General features: G+C 39.9%; 1 protein-coding gene across 5 annotated transcripts in view; it reads right to left on the reverse strand.

Moving 5' to 3' along the window:
• Unc13c (unc-13 homolog C) overlaps positions 1-20,000 on the reverse strand; it is a 496,297-nt gene that overhangs the window by 426,254 nt on the left and 50,043 nt on the right. For 4 of the 5 annotated variants that reach the window (XM_029543555.1, XM_021206602.2, XM_029543556.1 and 1 more), the window contains one exon: positions 1,518-4,695. In XM_029543555.1, coding sequence (XP_029399415.1) covers positions 1,518-4,485 — 2,968 coding nt within the window. In that variant the 5' untranslated portion in view covers positions 4,486-4,695. Of the gene's footprint in view, positions 1-1,517; positions 4,696-5,054; positions 5,159-20,000 lie in introns of all 5 variants that reach the window. The other variant, XM_029543554.1, reaches the window with a different exon arrangement.

Consider the following 20,000-nt stretch of genomic DNA (forward strand, 5'->3'; position numbering starts at 1 on the left):
ACACACACACATACACATACACACACACACACCAGTTAAGTCTTTAAGTAACTTGCTGAATTCACAGTAAATAAAAAGGTCCAATTTCTAGGTTCTACCTACAAAAAAAAAAAAAAATCAACTAAAATCACTAAGGAGATCTTCCACCAAGTCTTACTCTGCTGGGGATAATATTACTCTCTGACATAATTATATTTACATAACAATGATATTAGTCTCTTCTGCATTTTCAAACCAGTTCAGCATAATTGAGGGTTGCTTCTATTCTATTCTGTTATTGATTCAGTAACAAAGTCCCAGGCAATGTGCCTCCCTACCCCCTCACTCCATCTTTTCTCCTTTAAATACGTGGGCTGTACTGCTTCCTGAGGGTAAGACTTTTGGAGGAGAGGAAGCTGATTGTTTTAAGTCTTTTACCAGTTGATGATGAAGGTGACTGCTGTCTCTGCAGCCTGACCCTTCTAGTGAGGAAGTAGTTAAGTTAGGAGTTTTGGATGGCAAAGAAGCCACAATCAGCTACCAGCTGAACAAATTATTCTATAGTAGAATTTCAGAATAGCAGATGGATACTTGATCACATACACATATGCCTTTAGAAAATATATAGAACAAATATTTTAGTGAAAGATATTAACACTATAATCAGAGAACACATAAAATTATCAAATTTGTTTTTTAAAATGAGATTTTCAAGTGCTATCCCAAGATACACTAGACATGCAAATAAAATATAATGTAAATAATTGAGGCATATACAAATGAGGTTTAGTTAATAAGCAAAATCAATGAACTCATATCTATCCACAGCTCCGAAATCTCACATTGAAAATTGTTCCCCTTGGAAATTAAGAAAAATAGATCAGTTCTTCTCATTTTTCTAACTGAGAAGTAACTTCCATACCACTCCTGAGAAAACGTCCCCACCCTCACTCCTTACTAACACAAAGAATTACTTCTGTCTGCTCTGGGATACCCTGAGCTCCTGGCCCCATTGCATCTTTTGGCTTAGTCTATGTAAGAGAAGTTGGCAATTACCCACAGGCTGGGATTGGCTTTGTAACCCACCTCTTCTTATCAGGCTCTAAACTGTAGTTCTACTAAGGAGTGTTTATACTTGACTCTCTGTGTTCTTCAAATTTTTAAAATGAAATGCCCTTTTCTCCTCATCCCCGTGAATCCAATAGAACCAGGGCACAAGGACCAGGCTGCTTAGTTAAGAGCCAGTCTCTTTTTTTTCCCCAATGCTTTTCTGCAACTAGAACAACAGTCTTGATCTACCATGTACAGGCCTAGAGTTGGACTCATCTCAATATGAACTACCTGAAATCTATTTCCATTTTCTTTGTGGATCCCTTGTTGGGAGAGCTATCTGAACAAAATGAAATTCTTCTCAGAATATATACACATGAACTCACTGCAGGTGAATTCCTTCTCCTAGGAAAACCTACACCACCCTGGGCGACTGTACGGCTAAGTGTTAATACATAGCACATAACTGAGCATTTGAACTTGAGTACCTCCAGCTAGGATCTTCTCTTCCAGCTCTGCCATCTGCTTCTTATAGGCCCTTAAAGCTGCTTCTTTGAAGGAAGGCCGGATTCTCTTTGGCTTCATGACCTCCAGTGGCTCTACAGGGAGGTTTTGGTTCTCATCTTCTGCTAATTCCATTTCAACTGCTGGTTCATTTAAGGTTTCCAGTTCTCCTTCGCTAATGATGTCATCAGCCTGCCCATCATAGCCCTCATCTTGTGGGGTCTCGTAAGGAGTTTCATAGGAAGGGTGATCATAGTCTTTAATGTGTTCATCTACTTCAGTGATACTAGTCCTGTTTTCTAGCTTAGCTAGGACCTGCTCCATCACTTCAACATAATCTGTCTCACTGTCAGCCACCGGTTCACAGTAGTCCTCCTCTTCTTCTGCTTTATAGTAATAGGGTTCTGTGTAGATATCAGAGTCAAGGGTGGTACTTGACTCATTTGCAGTGGATTGCGATAATGTCCGAAATCTCCCCATTAAGGAAGAGCCACTGTCCTCACAGCCACTGAGACTCTGTGTGCTCTTGTTCCACACCACTTCCAGGGCTGACTTTGCTCTCTGAAGAGTAGATCCAAATTTGGGGAACTTAAAAGTCTTATCAGAAAGGTCAATGCTTAGCCGACTGTGCCAGGACTTGGGCTGGGCCCCCTCTGAATCATCACTCTGCAATTCGCTTTGACTTCGATACATCATGGATGGGTGGCTTTGGTTGGGATACAGGTCATTAGAATTGGTTTCCTGATAAGAATTGTACTGGCCAACCCATTGGCCTTGAGGTTCATTATCCAATCCAGGGCATGGAGAAGAGTTGTCATCCTGGGTTAAATCATAGCTTTCAGAGTCATCTTGCAGGTCGCTGTGGCACTTGCCAAGGTCATCTAGGTCTTTGCTGGAGATATCCAGTTGTTGGTCAGACAAACTGTTGGTATCGTAGTCAAAAGGTTCCTGGGTAGATGAATCTAAGCCAACATCAGTTCCTTGCCCTGCTTGATTCCACTCCTTCCATGGAGACAGGTCCTCATGCAATGAGAGCTGGGAATCACTGTAATTGCTTCGGTCTCCAGATGCACACACCATGCTGTTGCTCATACCACTGTCTACTGTTTCTGTATTCTCAATTTCACCCTGCCCTGGCACTGCTGGAATACTCTCATCCAAACCCTGGTCCTGAAGACTGTGGTACAAGGCAGGCATGCCCTCCTGTTTCCTCTGCCAAAGTTCCCGGTCAGAAGAGGAAAGGAGGGAGCTCCCATTAGTTCGACAGAAAAACTGACTTTCAGAAAAATCCTCTGAATAAGATTGACACAATTTGGAGAAATCTGATTCGGAGCGGCTAAGTTTAGGAGTGAAGAAGTCACTCTGTGAATGCCAGAGTGGCGGTGTGGCCTCCACGTGGTGAGGTGTTCGCTTTTCTGGGGTACTTGATGCTGGCGGCTGGGAGGGCCGTTTATTGGAGTCTGACTTCTGGGATGTTCTGCTGTTACCTGCTTTGTTCTTGGACCGAGCACTGTGTGACTTTGAGCTGGACTTAGAAGAACTTCCCTTTGCTGGAGAGCCAGCATAGCTGCTTCTGCTGAGGTCTGACTCCAGCTCTCTGTCACTGTCATTGGGTGACAGCCAAGCATTCTTCTTGGCTTTGGGCTCTGGCGTGGATAACTTCATATCCATGCTTTCGTATGTCTGGGAGGATGGCAACACCCCTTTTTCTTTCCGTTCTCTGATATCGTAAGTCAGAATATCTGTGGAGATCCCGATGCCTGTGCCTTTGAGCTTATATGATTTCTTTAAGACAGAATCCCTTTGCTGAGGGGTTTCAAAGTATACTAGGATGGGTCGAGGTTTTGCGTTTGGGCAGTCCCTTTGCTGCCCTATCCTCTGAGCAAATTCAATTTTAATAGCATTCTGTACATCCGAGAAACCCATTTTATCTATAAGAATTTGGTACACCACACTTTCCACGTATTCGTGTCTTTCTTCAGGCACATTTAAAAATCTCAGGCTTACCTTACTCCCCATGTGACCCAAGTGTTTAATGTAATCGTGGATGTCTCGAGTTTCCCTTCGAGCCTGGACAAACCCTGTCCGAAGCTGTTCAATCTCGCTCTGGACTACCTCCACACTGCTGGAGATTTCGTCGATAGAGTACTTGAGTGCATTCACGTGCCCTCGGAGTTCGGAAAGTTCTGTTTCGATCTGACTTATACCCTGAAGCTCTTTAAAGATCATTTCCATGACATCGTGGGTTTGGCTAATGCAGCCAGAGGAGCTGAACCCTGGCTCCAAGACGTTTGTCTTTGGGTTCCGAGCAGTTCTATCTAATGATTTGCTTCTTATGCCCCAGGTTTTCTTGACGGTGCTCAACTCCGAGTCTGAGGAGACGCACTCTTGGCTCTTCTTCCATTTCCTCAGTTTCCGTAGAGCACCCAGTTTTAAGGTGTGGAGGGTGCGTTCCCCATCTGAGCTGCCCTCGGAGGGTGCCAAGCTGCTGGAGCTCTTCCTGTTACGTCTGACAGGCATGGTGTGTGTTGATTGGACCTGGTTTTCCGTGCTGCTCCTTAGCTCATTGAAGGATTCAGAGTACGAGCTCTCGATGGAAGACAGCTCCTGGAGCAGATCCTCATCGCTGTTGGTCACGGCTGTTTGCAGGCCATTGGCGATAGCAACTCGGTAACTGAATGTGGGTGACAGGGAGAAGTCTTTGTGACCCTCTTCGTCTTCTATGGAGAAGTTCCGGGTGGACGAGCACTTTGCAATCTTTTTTACAGTGCTTTTCAGGGCATTTGACAATTTAGGGGGCTTGGTGTGGCCAGCAGTTGGAAAATCTTGATCTTTTTTCTGCTGACGATTCTCTTTCTTTTTGGTTGTATTTCCCAATTTCTTTGTAAACATTCCTTTGCAAAGCTTATGTATATAAGCTAAAATCAAGCTCTTAAAGAGACTGGCCACCATGGAGAGCAATGAGTGTGAGTTTTTCTAATCCAAGGAAGTGAACAAGGCACTGGGATGGTAGTCTGTAAACCCAAGGCCAGCATCACTGTGAAAGTGGATGATGCTCCTGTGGAAGATCAAGGGTCTGTTGACTCCACCAGCTTAGCTCCTCCACCTTTCTGGAAGGGAAGTTTTACAGCTCTTTCATGTCCATGTAACTTCATGATGTGTCTGAAAAAGAAGGAATGCTATAATGAGTACCAGAATTCAAGTCCACATTCTTCCCATTTCTTACATTTCCCAAAGTATTTGTGATATGAGATGTGTGCAAATTTGCCTAAAAGGGAATGCAGTTCTCAGAGTTTAAATCAAAATACATTTATAGTATGGTACCCTTTTCTAAATTATGTATTTCAGTTGAAATGGTGACAGAAGGTATCATTAGGATTAACTTTAAAAGTTAATGAAATGATAATTTGAATGTGGTCATGTTGCCATCTCCACACTATATCTTTTTCTAAATTCACATTTACTAACAGAAATATAAGGATATAAGTATATTCTTCCTATCCCAGACTTCCCAAATTTACCATATTTATAGGATCCGTGTTTGTTAAGACTTTTTCCATGCAGTCAAGACTTATTACACTAGAAATAACTTCTTGCTCTTGTAGGAATTCAGTAATTGAGCATCCTTAAACAAAGATTAAAATAATCAAAATTAGTAACTATTTCCAATGATGAATAATCACTAAGAGATCAACGCAGATATCTAATATGACAGTGGTCAATCATGAGTTAAATCATATTTTAAGATTATAGTCAATTGAGCAGTGGAGACAATAAAAGGATTAGTACAGCTGCATTAAAATTAGAGACACTAAAAGCAAAACATAAAATATCCAAGGCTTGAAAGAGCATTGCCAGCTTAAACCACTGGTACAACCTCCTGGCATTGTGGCTGAAAATGCATCCTTCAGGTTTATTAGGAACATCATCGGAACTGGAGTTTCAAGCCACCAAATAAAATTGTACCACAGATGAAACAAGCATACAGATAATCAATAAGGGACGGGCCAGATTTCTTCCTGCGATTTGTTTTTGAAGTGTAATTGACAGACAGTCATGACACCTTAATGACAGACTCTTTTCTCAGACAACAGGAAGAAAAAGTTCCCTTTCAAAGCCACTGACTGCATGGCACGCTGCCTTCTATACGATAGACTCTCAAAAGATTTGTGGAGTATTTTATCATTGAAATATATCCCAGAATAACAATAACACCAAATTCTTTGCTCATTTTTGAAGAATGTATTTGGGTAGATAAACAGTCTAGCGTAATTCACTAAAGGATGCATCTTAATCTTCGTGTAGTTATTTGGAGTCTGCCTCCCTCCACTTGGAACACCTCCAGCTTCACTTCAGTCAGGCACCACCAGGACTTGGGAGTACACGCTGTGGCAGAAAGCCAAGCTTCTCAAGGGAAGGGGTACATGAATGAGGAAGGCAGGAGAGCAGATGTAGAGAAGAGAAGAGAGAGAGAGAGAGAGAGAGAGAGAGAGAGAGAGAGAGAGAGAGACTAACAATGCCCAAGCCTTAGAGAAATCCCACCTTGAGAGTTGCAGGTGCTCTTCTCTGGGATGATTTCTGACTCATTCACAATTGTAAGTCAGGACTTATTTTCTACTAATAAATGGTGCTGAGAAGTTGACTCCTAAATTAAATGTGTTCAAAAACTTTATTATGTGTGTCTGTGGCCTCTCCTTATAAAGAAAATACGTAGGAAAGTTAAGCTAGATTGGGACACATGAATCATTTTCAATGAGTTTTGGAAGAATGAAGTGTTCTCTCAATTTCTTCAATCTAAAATATGAAGTTTACCAAGCCCACACACGGATATCTATGCTTTGCTGACATAAAAGCAGTAATTCTGTGACTATGTCTGATGTTCTCACACCTGGACTATTTGACTTTCATTGTGATTCAGAACTGTCACTGTGGGTGAGAATATGTAGAAGAAACACCATCCAGATGTGTCTGTAACTGCCCTGAGGAATCACCTTCCTCTGGATTCCAAGCATTCAGAATGGCTTGGCTGCTATAGCCCTGTGTTCGTCTATACCTCAGTAGTCAATTCTCTGAGGGCTCAGAGCTGATATAAAGCTTATATTCCATAATCTATTAATGGATATAAAGCATGCATGCATGGGGAATGATGGGAGGTAGGGCTTGGTAGGAGGAAGCAGGTTGGTGGGGTGTAGAATTTTGGTGACTGCATGATGCTCTGGTCCCTTCCTATGATCATTTCCTGGCAGTTGTGGTGTGACCACCTTCCTCCTCTCTCAGTTCCTACCTCCATAGTGTCTTGCCTCACTACAATGCTAGAAATGGAGCAAAGTGAACATACACTAAATCCTTACTAGGTACTGATGTCAGACAGTTTTCCTAGGGACAGAAACTCTACTATCGCTTCCTATTGCTAATTGTTCTCTTCTTTCAAACAAAAAATTTCTCTAAAATCAATACAATTAATATATGCAAATCTTACTACTGAAAGCACCCTGGCAGTCTCAGGAGCGTACTGCCCCAACAACATTATTCAAGGGACAGTTCACTGATTACTGTATTTTTGATTCAATACAGTGAGTTTTTCTGAGCTTTTCTTTCTGTCCCCAGTTGCTTTGCCTCACCCCTCCACCACGTCTCTTGTGAATATCTATAAAATGCCTATGTTATCTTAGGCCTGGCAAAGATCAGCCTCAGTCTGGCTACTCCTGGACTTTAGTACTTAGTCCTCTGTGCTCCATAGAACCGCGAATGTGCTTCCATTAAGAAAGCCTCACAATGACCATTTACATGAAATATTTTACCTCTGTATCTATCTGTCTTTCCAGACTGTGAACTGCTGACAAGCAAGAACCATTTAGCTTTAGCTATTTACATTGCTTGCCACATCATATTTTCTCAGCACCGCATCAGCTAAATGAACGAATACATAAATGGGAGAACACACTCACTAACTTACAAGTCGAATAATGAAGTCAAAGAGGGCAGAAAGGATTGACCTTAGCCCAAACAATCCAGACAAGATGCAATGAGAAAGATGGTCATCCTGCGCCACACCTATAACTGGAGAACATGGAAGGATGAGGTGGGAGAGTCAGATGCTAGGCTGTGATACCTAGTGCTTTCCAGCCAGGAAAACCTGGAACAAAGTGAGAATCTGTCTAAAAAAAAAAAAAAAAAAAAAAAAAAAGACCAAAGTGCCTTGAACATTGTGGAACCTGAAGTGACTGGAATATAAGTGGGAACATGAGGAGAATGCTAAGAAATGCTATCCTCTGAATGTGACATGGCTGTTGCAATCATGAACACAGCTCTGTTCCTTCTGTAAACTACTATCATGAATGCACATGTGTGTGTGTGTGTGTGTGCATGTGCACATATGTGTACACACACATGTGTACACACAGACTTGAGAGCAGGAGTCGGACTAGATATTACATTGTTTTCATACAAGTAAGAAACTGACAAAATTTAAAAACAAATTATAAAACAATTTAATAATAATAAAAAAATCTAAAACCATTGACCTGAAGACCAACTACCAGAAGCACACAGGCCATTGTCCAAAGATAGAAGAGTGTCACCCTGGGCCTATGAAAAATGCTTACAACAGGGACCAGTGGGTGGGGAAACTGAGTCAGTATCTTGCTAGTCTTAAATGTAGGTTAAGTTCCATTTGGTGACAAGTCAGCAATTGGCAATAGCTTCCCGCATTGTCCTGGATACAGATTTCCTGCATGGTAATCCCAGTTTAAACTCCCCACTGTGTGATTCTGAGAAAGTGGCCAGCCTTCTCCTCTGCCTGAGATTATACAGTTAGGACACTGGGGTAGACACATAATCTCCTCTCGGGGAAGAGTAAGGTCTAAATGAGCTGACACGTGCAAAGTTCTTACAACGGTGTCTGAACACAGAGCTCCCAGCCCAGCAACTCTTAGCTGTTGCTAGGACAGAGAAAGGTAGTGTCAAGAAAGGAGAGACAGTTAGCTTACAGGGGTATCCAATGAGACCAAGTCAGACGGGATGCAGCTTCAGACCCCTTTTAAGTTGAAGAACAAGATGAGAAAGATACAGACATCCTACATAAGCAGATGGAAAGAAATTCCAGCCTGTCAACAGCCACATGTTTTACTCCCGAGATTTCACTTTCCCAGTTACTATGTTCCCCTGTTCCTCTTCCCCATGTCCTTTTGTCACAGAACCAGAGCAGACTCAGGAAAATCACTGTTGGATTACCCATGAGACTCATTGGAGACACACAGAAGTGGGGTAGGAAAGAAAGCTGATATGTAATGAGCATGCGTTATGCTCCAGAAACTTGAATTATCACAATAATCCACACTGAGACACTAAAGAAGTCATAACTGTGCCTATTAACATGGATGAGGACAGCAAAGATTCAAAGAGAAGAAAAGTAGCCAAAATATAGATGGTTGAGTAAAGCATTTAGAAAGCCTGGTCCTTGATCAGCTAATATAAACAGTACCTGTAGTGCTAACCCAGCCTTGAAGATATACATGCATGTGTATATGGATACTCTCTGTTTTTCAGTTTACTCCAAATAAAATGACATTATGGTGATTAAAAAAACCCAACAGAAATAGAGATATGTGTGTGTGTATGGGTATGTGGGGGGTGCGGGGGGTACAGAGCCAGCTATTGTCATCTAATTCTCAATTACTGATATTCAAGGGTTTCCCCTATACTCCTTTGCTTTGTTATATTTAATTTTACATCACAAATTATATTACATAATGAAATTTGAGAGTAGGAATTAAGAGAATAGTTGAAGATTAAAACACTGGGCTGTTGCTGTGGGAGGTCTTAGTGTTAACATTTAATTATTACTTACTATATACCAACCACTATAAAACTTATCTTATTTTTTATCTCTATAATATTTGTATGAAAGAAGCTGAGATGTTGAGCTTTGGGAAATTTGTGCTAGATCATGCAACTAATAAGCAATATCCCCCTTGGCTCTGAGCTCCAGATTTGGATTAAGATATGAAAAATTCTGAAACTAGCCTTAATGAAATCATTTTTATTGGTTAACAAATTCATTTTGTAAGAAAATTGTTCAATGTGACTCACGTTGAATAATCCGCATGAACTAAAGAGTTTATTAACTTTTAAAAGAAGTAGCAGTTCATGGCTAGATCTTTACCTGAACTGAGTTAAGGCGTTTTCAGGTCATGACATGATTTTATAGTTCTTACCAAAAACATGCAAGTCAGAGAGCTGAGAATTCACAGTTAGCTTTCATGGAGAAGAAGGGAGACAAAGAGGCTGGACTGGTTAAAATGTAGACCAGCTGCTTCCCCAGCCTCCTGGTTCTGGACTTGACCATGAGACTGACTCAACTCTGACCTTGACCCTGGCTGGCCCAGGAGCTTGAGCTTGTTACCTGATTTTCAGATGTTCTATTTACTATTCTATTATTTGTTTAATTCTGGACAGATGTGTTGGACTTACTAATCTATGACATTAATTTTTAAAACTTTAATATGTCTTTTAAAACATATATTAGTTATACATTATTATTAAAATAATTTAAAATATAAAAGCATTTTGCTTGCATGTGTGTATGTGCAGCGCATGTATGCAGTATTTGCAGAAATCAGAAGAGGGCACTGAATTCCCTGGAACTAGAGTTACAGGTGGTAAGAGCTGCCATGTGGATGCTGGGAACCAAACCCAGATCCTCTGCAAAAGCAGCAGGTACTCTTATCCATTGAGTCGGCTCTCCAGCCAACTGACTTTTCTTCTACACTGACTTTACCTTAGCCACACTCCACTGAAATTAGGGTTATAGTGAATCCCCATAGCAACACAGCATGGAAGTCTCTACTACCTTCTACAATAGTATTCTGAGAGTGAAGACCTTAGACTAAATGTTATGGTCATTTTAAAACAATTTTCCTGGCTGACGAGATACTCAGCCAGTAAAGTGCTTTCTGTGCAAGCATTGAGGGCCTGAGTTTGGCTCTGCAAAATCCCACAGGGGGAAAAAGCCAGGGGCAGTGCATGTTCTTGTAATTCCAAAGCTAAAGTGGTGGAGAAAAGTGGACTCTCTTCCTGGGGCTTACTGGCCAGAAAGCCTAACAAAATTGCTGAGTTCTGAGTAAAAGGGAGAGATCATGTTTTAAACAAGAGCATGATTGAAACATTCAGGGTTAAACTCTGACCTCTACAGGCAGGTAGATACACACATGTGCATGCAGACTTGCATACAAACACATCTACAAATGACGTAAAATTTCCACCATACATGGAAGCTCACAGCTGTAATCCCAGCACTTGAGAGTATAACACAGGAGGTTCACAGTAATTTCAAAACCAGTCCATGCTACACAGTGAAACTGTCTCAAATCTAGTTCTTTTAAACATAGCTATTAGTGGCATATAAACATAGAGTATCAATGTGACAGTAATGTTTGTGGTGATTCAGAAAGTAGTTGACTCAAAGGTACTTCCAGAGTGAGAATTCAGAGTTGAGAAGAGGGAACTTTTACAACATCCACCTGAAAGAGAAAGCTCTATGAACAGGTAGCCTTAGCCAAACTGTTGCTTAGGTAGCTTTGTCAGTAGGGTCCTTGAAATACTACAGAGGAGAAAACCAGAGAAGCTGAGGACAGGATGGCGAGCCAGCATTGCCAAGAGCCAATAAAGAGCCACAGGGATTGAAGCGAGGAGGCAAAGCTTGGGTAAGTTAGGACAAAGCAGATGATGAATGAACAGGATAAAATCAAAGATCAAATGGCCAATTATTCCAAAATGTCTTCATGGAGTTGATGAATGTTTATATTTGTTTAACAAATACTTGCATAAGAACTAGCAAAAGGACTATGTGTGCAATGTGACAAAGTCACAGGGATGACCATTGTGAGAGCACAGAATACTGTGCTGTGGCTGTCTCCATGTATTACAGGCTGGCTTCCTTGAGTGATGTATAGTAGATGGTTATTCGGCATGTAGTCTTGAATGCAATTATGAATTCCTTCATCTCTCTTTTTAAAAATTATTCATTCATTCATCTATTCATTTAAATTGCAAATGCTGCCCTCTCCTGGTGCCCCTTCTTTGCAGAGTTTTTCTCCCTCCCTTTTTCCTTCTGATAGGGCAACCCCATTGGCTCCCCCCTCCCACCACTGCATCAAGTCTCTGCAGAGAAGATGCACATAATCCTTCCTCTGTCTTTGTCCCCTGTGCTTCTTTTTGTCCTCCTTACACAAAGTACCTTCTCATAGACCTAAACAAAGCCAGGGGACAGCTGACACAGTCTAAAATAGCCCTAAGTTGTAAGCCGAAACAGATCTTTTCTCTCTATAGACTTAACTACCTGAATTGTGTGGTTATAGTAACAGAAACCTTGGTGACCCCTACAGTATCACATGTTTAGGGAAGCTGTTGGTTATTTTGTCTTTCTAAAAGAAGAATCAATACATGGACAGACACTAACATGATCTAACAGGAATAGGTGTGAAAGAGTGTGATGGTTAGTCTACTCACCAACTTCACACAACCAAGAATCACCCGGTAAAGGGACTCACTGAAGACTGTCTAAATCGGGGTGTCCTGTGGGCAAATCTGTGAGGGGTTGTCTTGATTGTCAATTGGTTTCTGCAGATCTAACCACTGTGGGCAGCACCCCTGCCTGGGCAGGAAATCTTGAATGTGTAAAAGTAGACAATCCTAGCTAAGCACCAGACTTAACATGCATTGATTCTCCCCATGCTCATGAATGTGATATGACTCTGTGCCTTAGGCTCCTGCCTTGATTTCTCTGCAGTGATGGACTGTAACTTGGAATTTTATGCCCAATAAACCTTCTGTCCTCTAAGATTATTGTCATGGCATTTTAATCACAGCAACAAAAATGAAATTAGGACAATGAGCTATCCTAAGTGAAGATTTGAAAGAAAACCATACGTTCACTTAACTACCACCCTGGGCTTCTGCACTTGGCCCTGGATATGGCTTCCTACTGCTCCACTTACTGCACAGTGTGTAACTCTGGATGCAGCCTGTTCTGTATTAAAAGTAAGAATTTTAAATTTTAATGAATGTTGCATAGCACAGATCTTAAAGGCATGCATAATTACATTGTCCACTCCTGGCTTCTGCTTTAGACTATTAAGTCCACTGCAATTCTCCTCACTCAGAGGAAGTTCAGCTGATTCTAATTCTTGGATGAAAGCCAAATATTTATGCTTTAAAGCACTCAAGCAAAACTGGGTGTGCCGCTCATTACTAAAATTTAAATTAGTGTCACTACACAAAGTGGCAATTTCATCATTTTCCTAAATTACGGGATGCTTTTAGAGTAAATCCCAAAAGACGTTAATTCAAAGTGCCTAATAGCAAGACTTGCTTTAAATTTTTCAGTGAAGACACCAGATTCACTATAAGATAGTTAATAAAAGTTCCTAATGAAGAATTCAAGCATCCAATTCTGATGTTTGGAAATCAACAGTACTCTTATTATAGACTACTCGAGCATACATGCAAAGTCTCTTCAATTCAAAAGTAAAACAACACTTAGCATCAGCCAGTGTTTGCCTCAGCGATACCTGAGAATAACCGCAGCAAACAGTGCACTGAGAGACCACAACCTGATCATTTTTTAAACACGCAGTATTTTCAAAGGCAAGTGAGACTGTTTTCTGAGTAAATTCCTCTGGTTTTAAAAGGAAGCATTAATAAATGACATTCCTGAGAATAGGTACTTTCAGAACCCTGAAAAGCTAGTGTCAGCCTCTACCAACCTGTCTCCCATGGTCCCTGCAAAGATGCCAGGCATCACTGAGTTGGGTCACTTGAACATTCCTTCAGAATTGTTACTCCTTTCCCTGACTTTCCAGAGTGCTGGTTGGTCCCCAAGGGCTCACACTGAGTCACTCTCTGAAAATGCTGCTTCCTACCCTGGGTGTGTGGAGGAGGGTGGTCATTCTCTTTCCTTAGGCAGCCTAGAGGCAGTGACTAATAAGTGAGGGTGCATATGCCTGGTTCTCTTTCTTTAGTACAGGGAAACTCCAAATATTAACACTTCCTGTAGGATTGTTAAGACCTCTGTTGCAAACATTCTGCAGCTCAGGTTTTCATATATATAAGTCAAAAGATACTCTGTGCTTATCTTTTTCATGGTCTGTTTCCCAGGGAATCTAACTGTAGAAAGTTGGTACCAAGGGAGCACTGAAGAAATGGCTCTCTCTATATATGGATCTAACAACTGATTCTTTGCAAAATCAGATTCTGTAGTATATCGCTGAAGCAAAATTACCATTCTTATAGCTATAGACTTCCGAGTTATATCAGTAGGAAGGAAGCAGTGCACACAGTATCGTGAATATCTGAAAGGCTCAAGGGAGGACATGATTGGCACTGTGAGATAGAATGACTATTGTTGGAAGCTCTTGATACAGGGCTGAAAGACAATGATTAGCTAGAAGCAATTTCTTACTAATTAAAGGGTAATTCTAAAAAAAAAAAAATCTATGTCGCCAAACAAATAAATTCTCATTTCTTGTAACAGATACTGGAAAAGCTAAGCACCCAGTAGAAGAATTTGTTGTTATGAAAGACAAGACTTCAGGAAAGGTTTAATTCCCATCTTGGGCTGGTTGGCCATCCTACCATTGGGTTCTTAGTCATGGGAGAAAACATTTGTGTTAATTCATTTCAATTTCCTAGATTTGAGGGCAGCTGTAATTATAGAGAGTTCAGACCAATTTAATAACTTTGACCTAGTTATTTCTTCTGAATCCTCTAAAATACAAAAGAATTCCATGTTAACATTAAGGAATAGAAAACACATTCTTGCTTAAAGGTAACACAAAAGCATCTTTATAGAGAGATATTTATTTTCTTTCCATCAAGTCTACCACAAATATTACCTTGAACCTGTACTCCAACAACTTGAGTAAAGTTTTAGCATAGTCAACAATTCTGTTAACTGAGGCAATAGAGAACCTAAAGAAATTATTGCAAACGAGAACTAGATATAGTTATTTTTTCTCAATGAGTGAGGATGGGTATAAGTTAAAAGGAAACAATTTAACTCTATATTGGCATATATTAGTAAATTTATAGAAGCAAAAGAAATAATAGATGATCAAGAGCAGACTTGAACTATGGATATAGCTCAGTGGTAGAACACTTGCTTAGCATATGTGATACTATAGCTTCACTTCTCCTCACTAAAATAAATACATAAGTAAAGCATGCATTAATAAATAATAAATAAATAGCTTTTCTAATAAGATTCATAAATATTTACGTTATTGGCATCTTGGTATTGATCATATCCTAGCTTTGAGCTATTTAACTCTAACAAAATATGCTTGGTTTTCTCACTATCACAGCTCCTAGAGGTTGCTAATGGATGAAAGAGAATGATAATGAAAGCTGCCACACTATACTTGCTGGCTGTGCCTCAGACACACCGTACCAGTAAGGTTTATGTGTACAGGAATGTAGGGGAGTGTGCTTTAGTTATTCCTGTTGTGGAAAGAAAAGGACTGTGGCCAGGCATCATAAAGCAACTTTCCCAACACCACACCTCTAACAGTGATGACACCCATTTCCAAATACAAGTTAAGACCCTACAAACCAGTATTATCTACACATAAAAAAATGTGACTCTACAATGCCTACTTACTCACTTTATAAACCATTCAATCATGAAGTACAAACATTGCAATATAATGGGAAGGTTCTTCATATTGTACAATAGATATTACCATAGCCTTAAATTTGTACATATTTTATTTTATAATTTTTATTTTTTTGTTTTTTAATATTTATTTTCATTTTAATTATGTGTGTATGTGTATTTGCGTCCGTGAGTGTGTATGTGCAAATGAGTACAGGTACCTGTGGGGTCAGAAAAGGGTTTTAGAGCCTCTGGTGCTAGAGTCACAGGAAGTTGTGAGCTGCCTGATATAGGTGTGAGGATTTGAACCCAGGTCATCTGCAAGAGCAGGAAGCACTGGCTCACCTCTCCAGCTCCAGTGGTTTTTTTTTTTTATCTTTTTCAATTATCATACAAAGTAATGAGCTTCATTATGACATTTTTACATAAATGTATCATATTACTTCATTCTTATTCATACCCTCCCAGTTCAACACTCTTGAAGGTTTATTACAGATTATTTCTCCAGTGAAGGCCCACTAACTCTCAGCTGTGCTATTCCTGTGGATGATCATCTTGAATAACATGTCCAGTCGTATTCATATTCACTTGTTTGAAGGTTGGAAGTAGAGGGGACACATTTGCGAAACACATTTCATGACCAAACCTTCATCTGCCAGGTGTACATTTCCTCCTCCTCAGGAACTCCTTCCTCTGCTCCAAGTATTGAGGTACTTGGCTTTAATCTGGCCAGCCGAATACGCAAGAATACAATTGATGGCATGCTTACAGCTTATGTGCCCTAGGTCTGTTTATTTTCTGAGATACATGTAAGACTTTGAGAATAATGATGTGTTGGCATGCAGGACAGAAGGATTAAGAATGTGCTTTGATTAAAAAAAATAAATTTTTAAAAGAACAGAGAATTGTTTTGAGATGAATTGGCAAGTGTCTACATGAGAGTCGGCAGGCTCGCTGCTGTCATGTCTGCTGTGCTGTCAGATGAGTGCTGCCATGGCTAAATGACCACTTCACCATTTCCCTGATCACCAAATGACAAACAGAAATAGAGTTTGTCTAATCTCTGCAGCCCAGCTGCCCCTCTGAGTTTCTTATTGGCAAAAGGCAATGCATGTTTGCCACAACTCTGACCTGAAAGATCGTGCTAGCTAGTTTTAAAGTCAACTTGACACAAGTTAGAGCCACCAGAGAAGAGGGAACCGCAAATAAGAAAATGCTATAGATGAACCTGTAGGGCATTTTTTTAATTAGTAGTTTATTTGGGAGAGGCTAGTCCTTTCCACTCTGGACTGGTAGTCCTGGGTTCTTTAAGAACGCAGGCTGATCAAGACATGAAGAAAAAGTCAGTAACCAACACTCCCCAATGGCCTCCATATCAGTTTCTGCCTCCAGGTTCCTGCCCTGCTTGAGTTTTTGCTATGGGTTCCCTCAACGGGTTGTGATTCAGGACACGTAGACCAAATAAACCCTTTTCTTCCCCAAGCTATTATAGTCATGGTATCATTGCAGTGCTTTTTATCAGCACCAAGGACACAAAGCACCTGATGCTACAGCCATGCTGCCTGCTGCGGTCCAGACCTGTTCACCTATGAATTAATATGAGACAGGATATACTTTTGCAAACTGATAAATTAACATAAGGTTATTGATTTACAAGCTGATTTAACCCAGTTTCAAAGAAGACAAATTGCCAGTTCTTCTGGGAATTTGATATCAGTGGTAACTTGGAGATATTTTTACAATTCTTCACAGTTTAAAAATTAAGAAATGCTTCAACAGCAACAACCACAGCAAAATTGTCTTACTGTCCAATGTGCAATTGACTGTTTGATATCAAACAGAAAAGGAAACAAGCGTAGGCTCTGCTAGGCATCATGAATGGAGCACACATGTTTCTACATTGTGCTAAGAATAAATCTGTAGTTTTAAGAACTCATGTAAGGGATGGTCTTTTTAATTTTAAAGCTATTGACCTGCTGGGTATATTTAAGAACTTCTTAAGGGGATTTTTATCCCACTTTATCTTGAATTTCCTATTGAGTTATTCTTTCAGGTAGAAACCAAGAAAGATTGCCTAGATCTTTTTTTTTTTCTAAGCAATTAAGCAATGCTCATCAATCAGCCTCTGCAGACAGTTTTTCAAGGTTGTAATTGAGGTCGTATAACCTTGCCTTTATTGATGAGTACAAATCCAGCTTCAGCATTCAGATAAGAAATATCTGATCACAATTTGGAGTGAAGGTATTTAACAGATTCCAAAATATTGAGCAGTGATTGAACACAGGATCACCTTAATTTACTTTATGATGGTTCATGGAGGCTATCTGAAATCTTTATCATCTTCTTCCCACAAGAACATAAGCTGGGTAAGAATGGAGACCTTCACATGCCCAGGGCTTGTATGCTTGTCAGTGCAGAATGGTTAACTAGAGATGATGAAGACAGATTTATTGGAGATCAAACTAGCTAAAAACCTAGATTTAAACTAAGATGATTTTAAACTTACTAGCAATATGAAGAGGTCAACACTTTAATTATTGGGCAACAGTTATTCATTGTGTCCTGTACTAGGATTGAGGGATAAAGATTGAGAGAAAGAACAGTAGTCTCCATCTCCCATGAGATCAACTAATAGTTATGCAGAAAGAGATTTTAGTAAACAATAGGATTATACACACGTGCACACACCTGCACACACAGTATAATAAATAAAACTTGAAGTGACTCATCAATTTCTACTCTATAAATTTCAGGTGTATCAGTAGGCCTGATCTTTCCTTGTAGTCTTTCTTTTAACCTGAACTAGCTTTTTACCCACTTTGCTTGGAGAGAATGTATTTTCAATTCCTCCTAAACCACTCCTAATACAATATGAGCATTTGTGTCTCATTGGTACCCATTTTTATACTTCCCTTTTATAATGGAGTTAAGAACTTTTGAAAGGAGGCCCTGTTTCCTTCCTTCTGAAGAACCTAACTCAACTTGCCAGAGCTTAAGTCAAAACACAAAGGCCTTGACCTCTGTTCATCACTGCATGCCATTTCACCCCACAAGCATTTTCTCTGTCTGACTTGTTCTTTCTGGCTGAGAATCATAATATCATCTATTGCCTCTTATTTAAAATATTAAGATACATTTTGAGCACTATTTTATTGTTCATGTCAACAACAAAAGTTGCCATATTGTATCATATTAGAGTCATTTTAATCTACCAGGGTGATCTTCCCTCTCACCTGTACCCAACGCATATTAGTATCTCACTGATTTAGCAGATATCACTCCTTCTAAGAAATCTCACAACCTAGGCAAACACTAGCAATAAAAATCCAAAGGGAGAAATTGTTGACAGACACACCGGAAAAGCCAAATTTTTAAGCCTCCATACAGGTCAGTCCTGTTATTCCATATAGACATGATTGGTCTGATAGTGAGTTATTCACAGTTCTATAGTTAACTCAGAAAGACCCCACCCCATCGCCCAAGTTCTGAGTGTTAGATGAAATGAGAATCCTCAGAGACCAGAGAAAATTTTCTCAGTCAGAAAGGTAGAGAGATTCCCCTCCAATAACCTAAGGCTTGCAGCAAAAAGGGGAAATTTGAACACCGTCATTTCGGCTTGCAAGGGTCTCCACTGTGTGGATTTGGTGGTCATGTTTCATACCCATCACTTTCTACTATGGTCCCTGATAGATGCAGCACATCTACTTCCTCAGCCAACTGCTGAGTCCTCAGAGCCGCTTGCACTCAGGAATATGGGAAGTGAAGGCTTTCAGCTGCTCTAGTTTCTCCGAAGTAGCACACTCATTATGAATTGCTTTTCTGGGAAAATGATAGATTTGGCATGACTTCAACCTACTTCAAGGATGTGTGTGAACCCAGGTGTGAGTTCTTAGACAGAGTATTTTCCTCAGTGCTGACATCCAATCCGTAGATGATAAATGACTTTCCAAATGATTGTCTTTCTATTAGCTCCCAAATGAAATGGTACTGCTACCCCTAAACATCCCTTATCACTGATAGTGTATTATTGAACTAAAAATATCTGCTAATCAATTTCAGATATTTTACAACATAGTACTAAGGAGAAGTCTTGAGAATTTTCTATGCCATCAAACTAATATATAAACATAGAGAGCTCAATATTACGTATAAGATGCCAAGTCTCTCTCTCTTTTTTTTTACATCTTTATTATTTCTTTACTGTATGTGCATGAAAACAACTTAAAGAAGCCAGTTCTCTTTTACTACATGTGGGATCTTTGATCTAACTTATGTTTTAGGCTTGGCAGCAAACACCTGAACCCACAGAGCCACATTGGCAGCCCTCAGGTCTTTATTAATAGTACCTTCTCTATAAATACCTATTAAATTTATCTTTCTTTTAAAGCTCCTGTTGCAAATTAGTTAAAGGCTCACCAAGTTTGAATTCCTTCTTGTTCACAATGTTCCTCCATTAAAATTCAAATTATCTTTATCGCTAATTTTGACACATATGGTAATAACTTTTTGCATTTGAGTATAAACAGGCATGGATTCTCAGTTCATTTTGATGTGTTATTAACCTTATCTCCTACAGACATTTCAATAATATAGAAAGCATGGCTGCTTGACAAGTTGTTTCTCCAGACTTTGAGAAATTTAAAGACTGTGTCTAGAATTTTATGATTTTAAGGGGACTTGAAACTTGTCCCACATTTTGTGGATTTAAAATTTTCTGCATTTTTCAATACTATACTCCTCACTCTCATAGAAATGGCTTCAGATTCTGAACACAACCAACCAGCAACGTGTGTGCGCAGATGAAGGCTGAGGTGGA

This window comes from Mus pahari, chromosome 10 (genome assembly GCF_900095145.1).
Source record: "Mus pahari chromosome 10, PAHARI_EIJ_v1.1, whole genome shotgun sequence".
Lineage (NCBI taxonomy): Eukaryota > Metazoa > Chordata > Mammalia > Rodentia > Muridae > Mus > Mus pahari.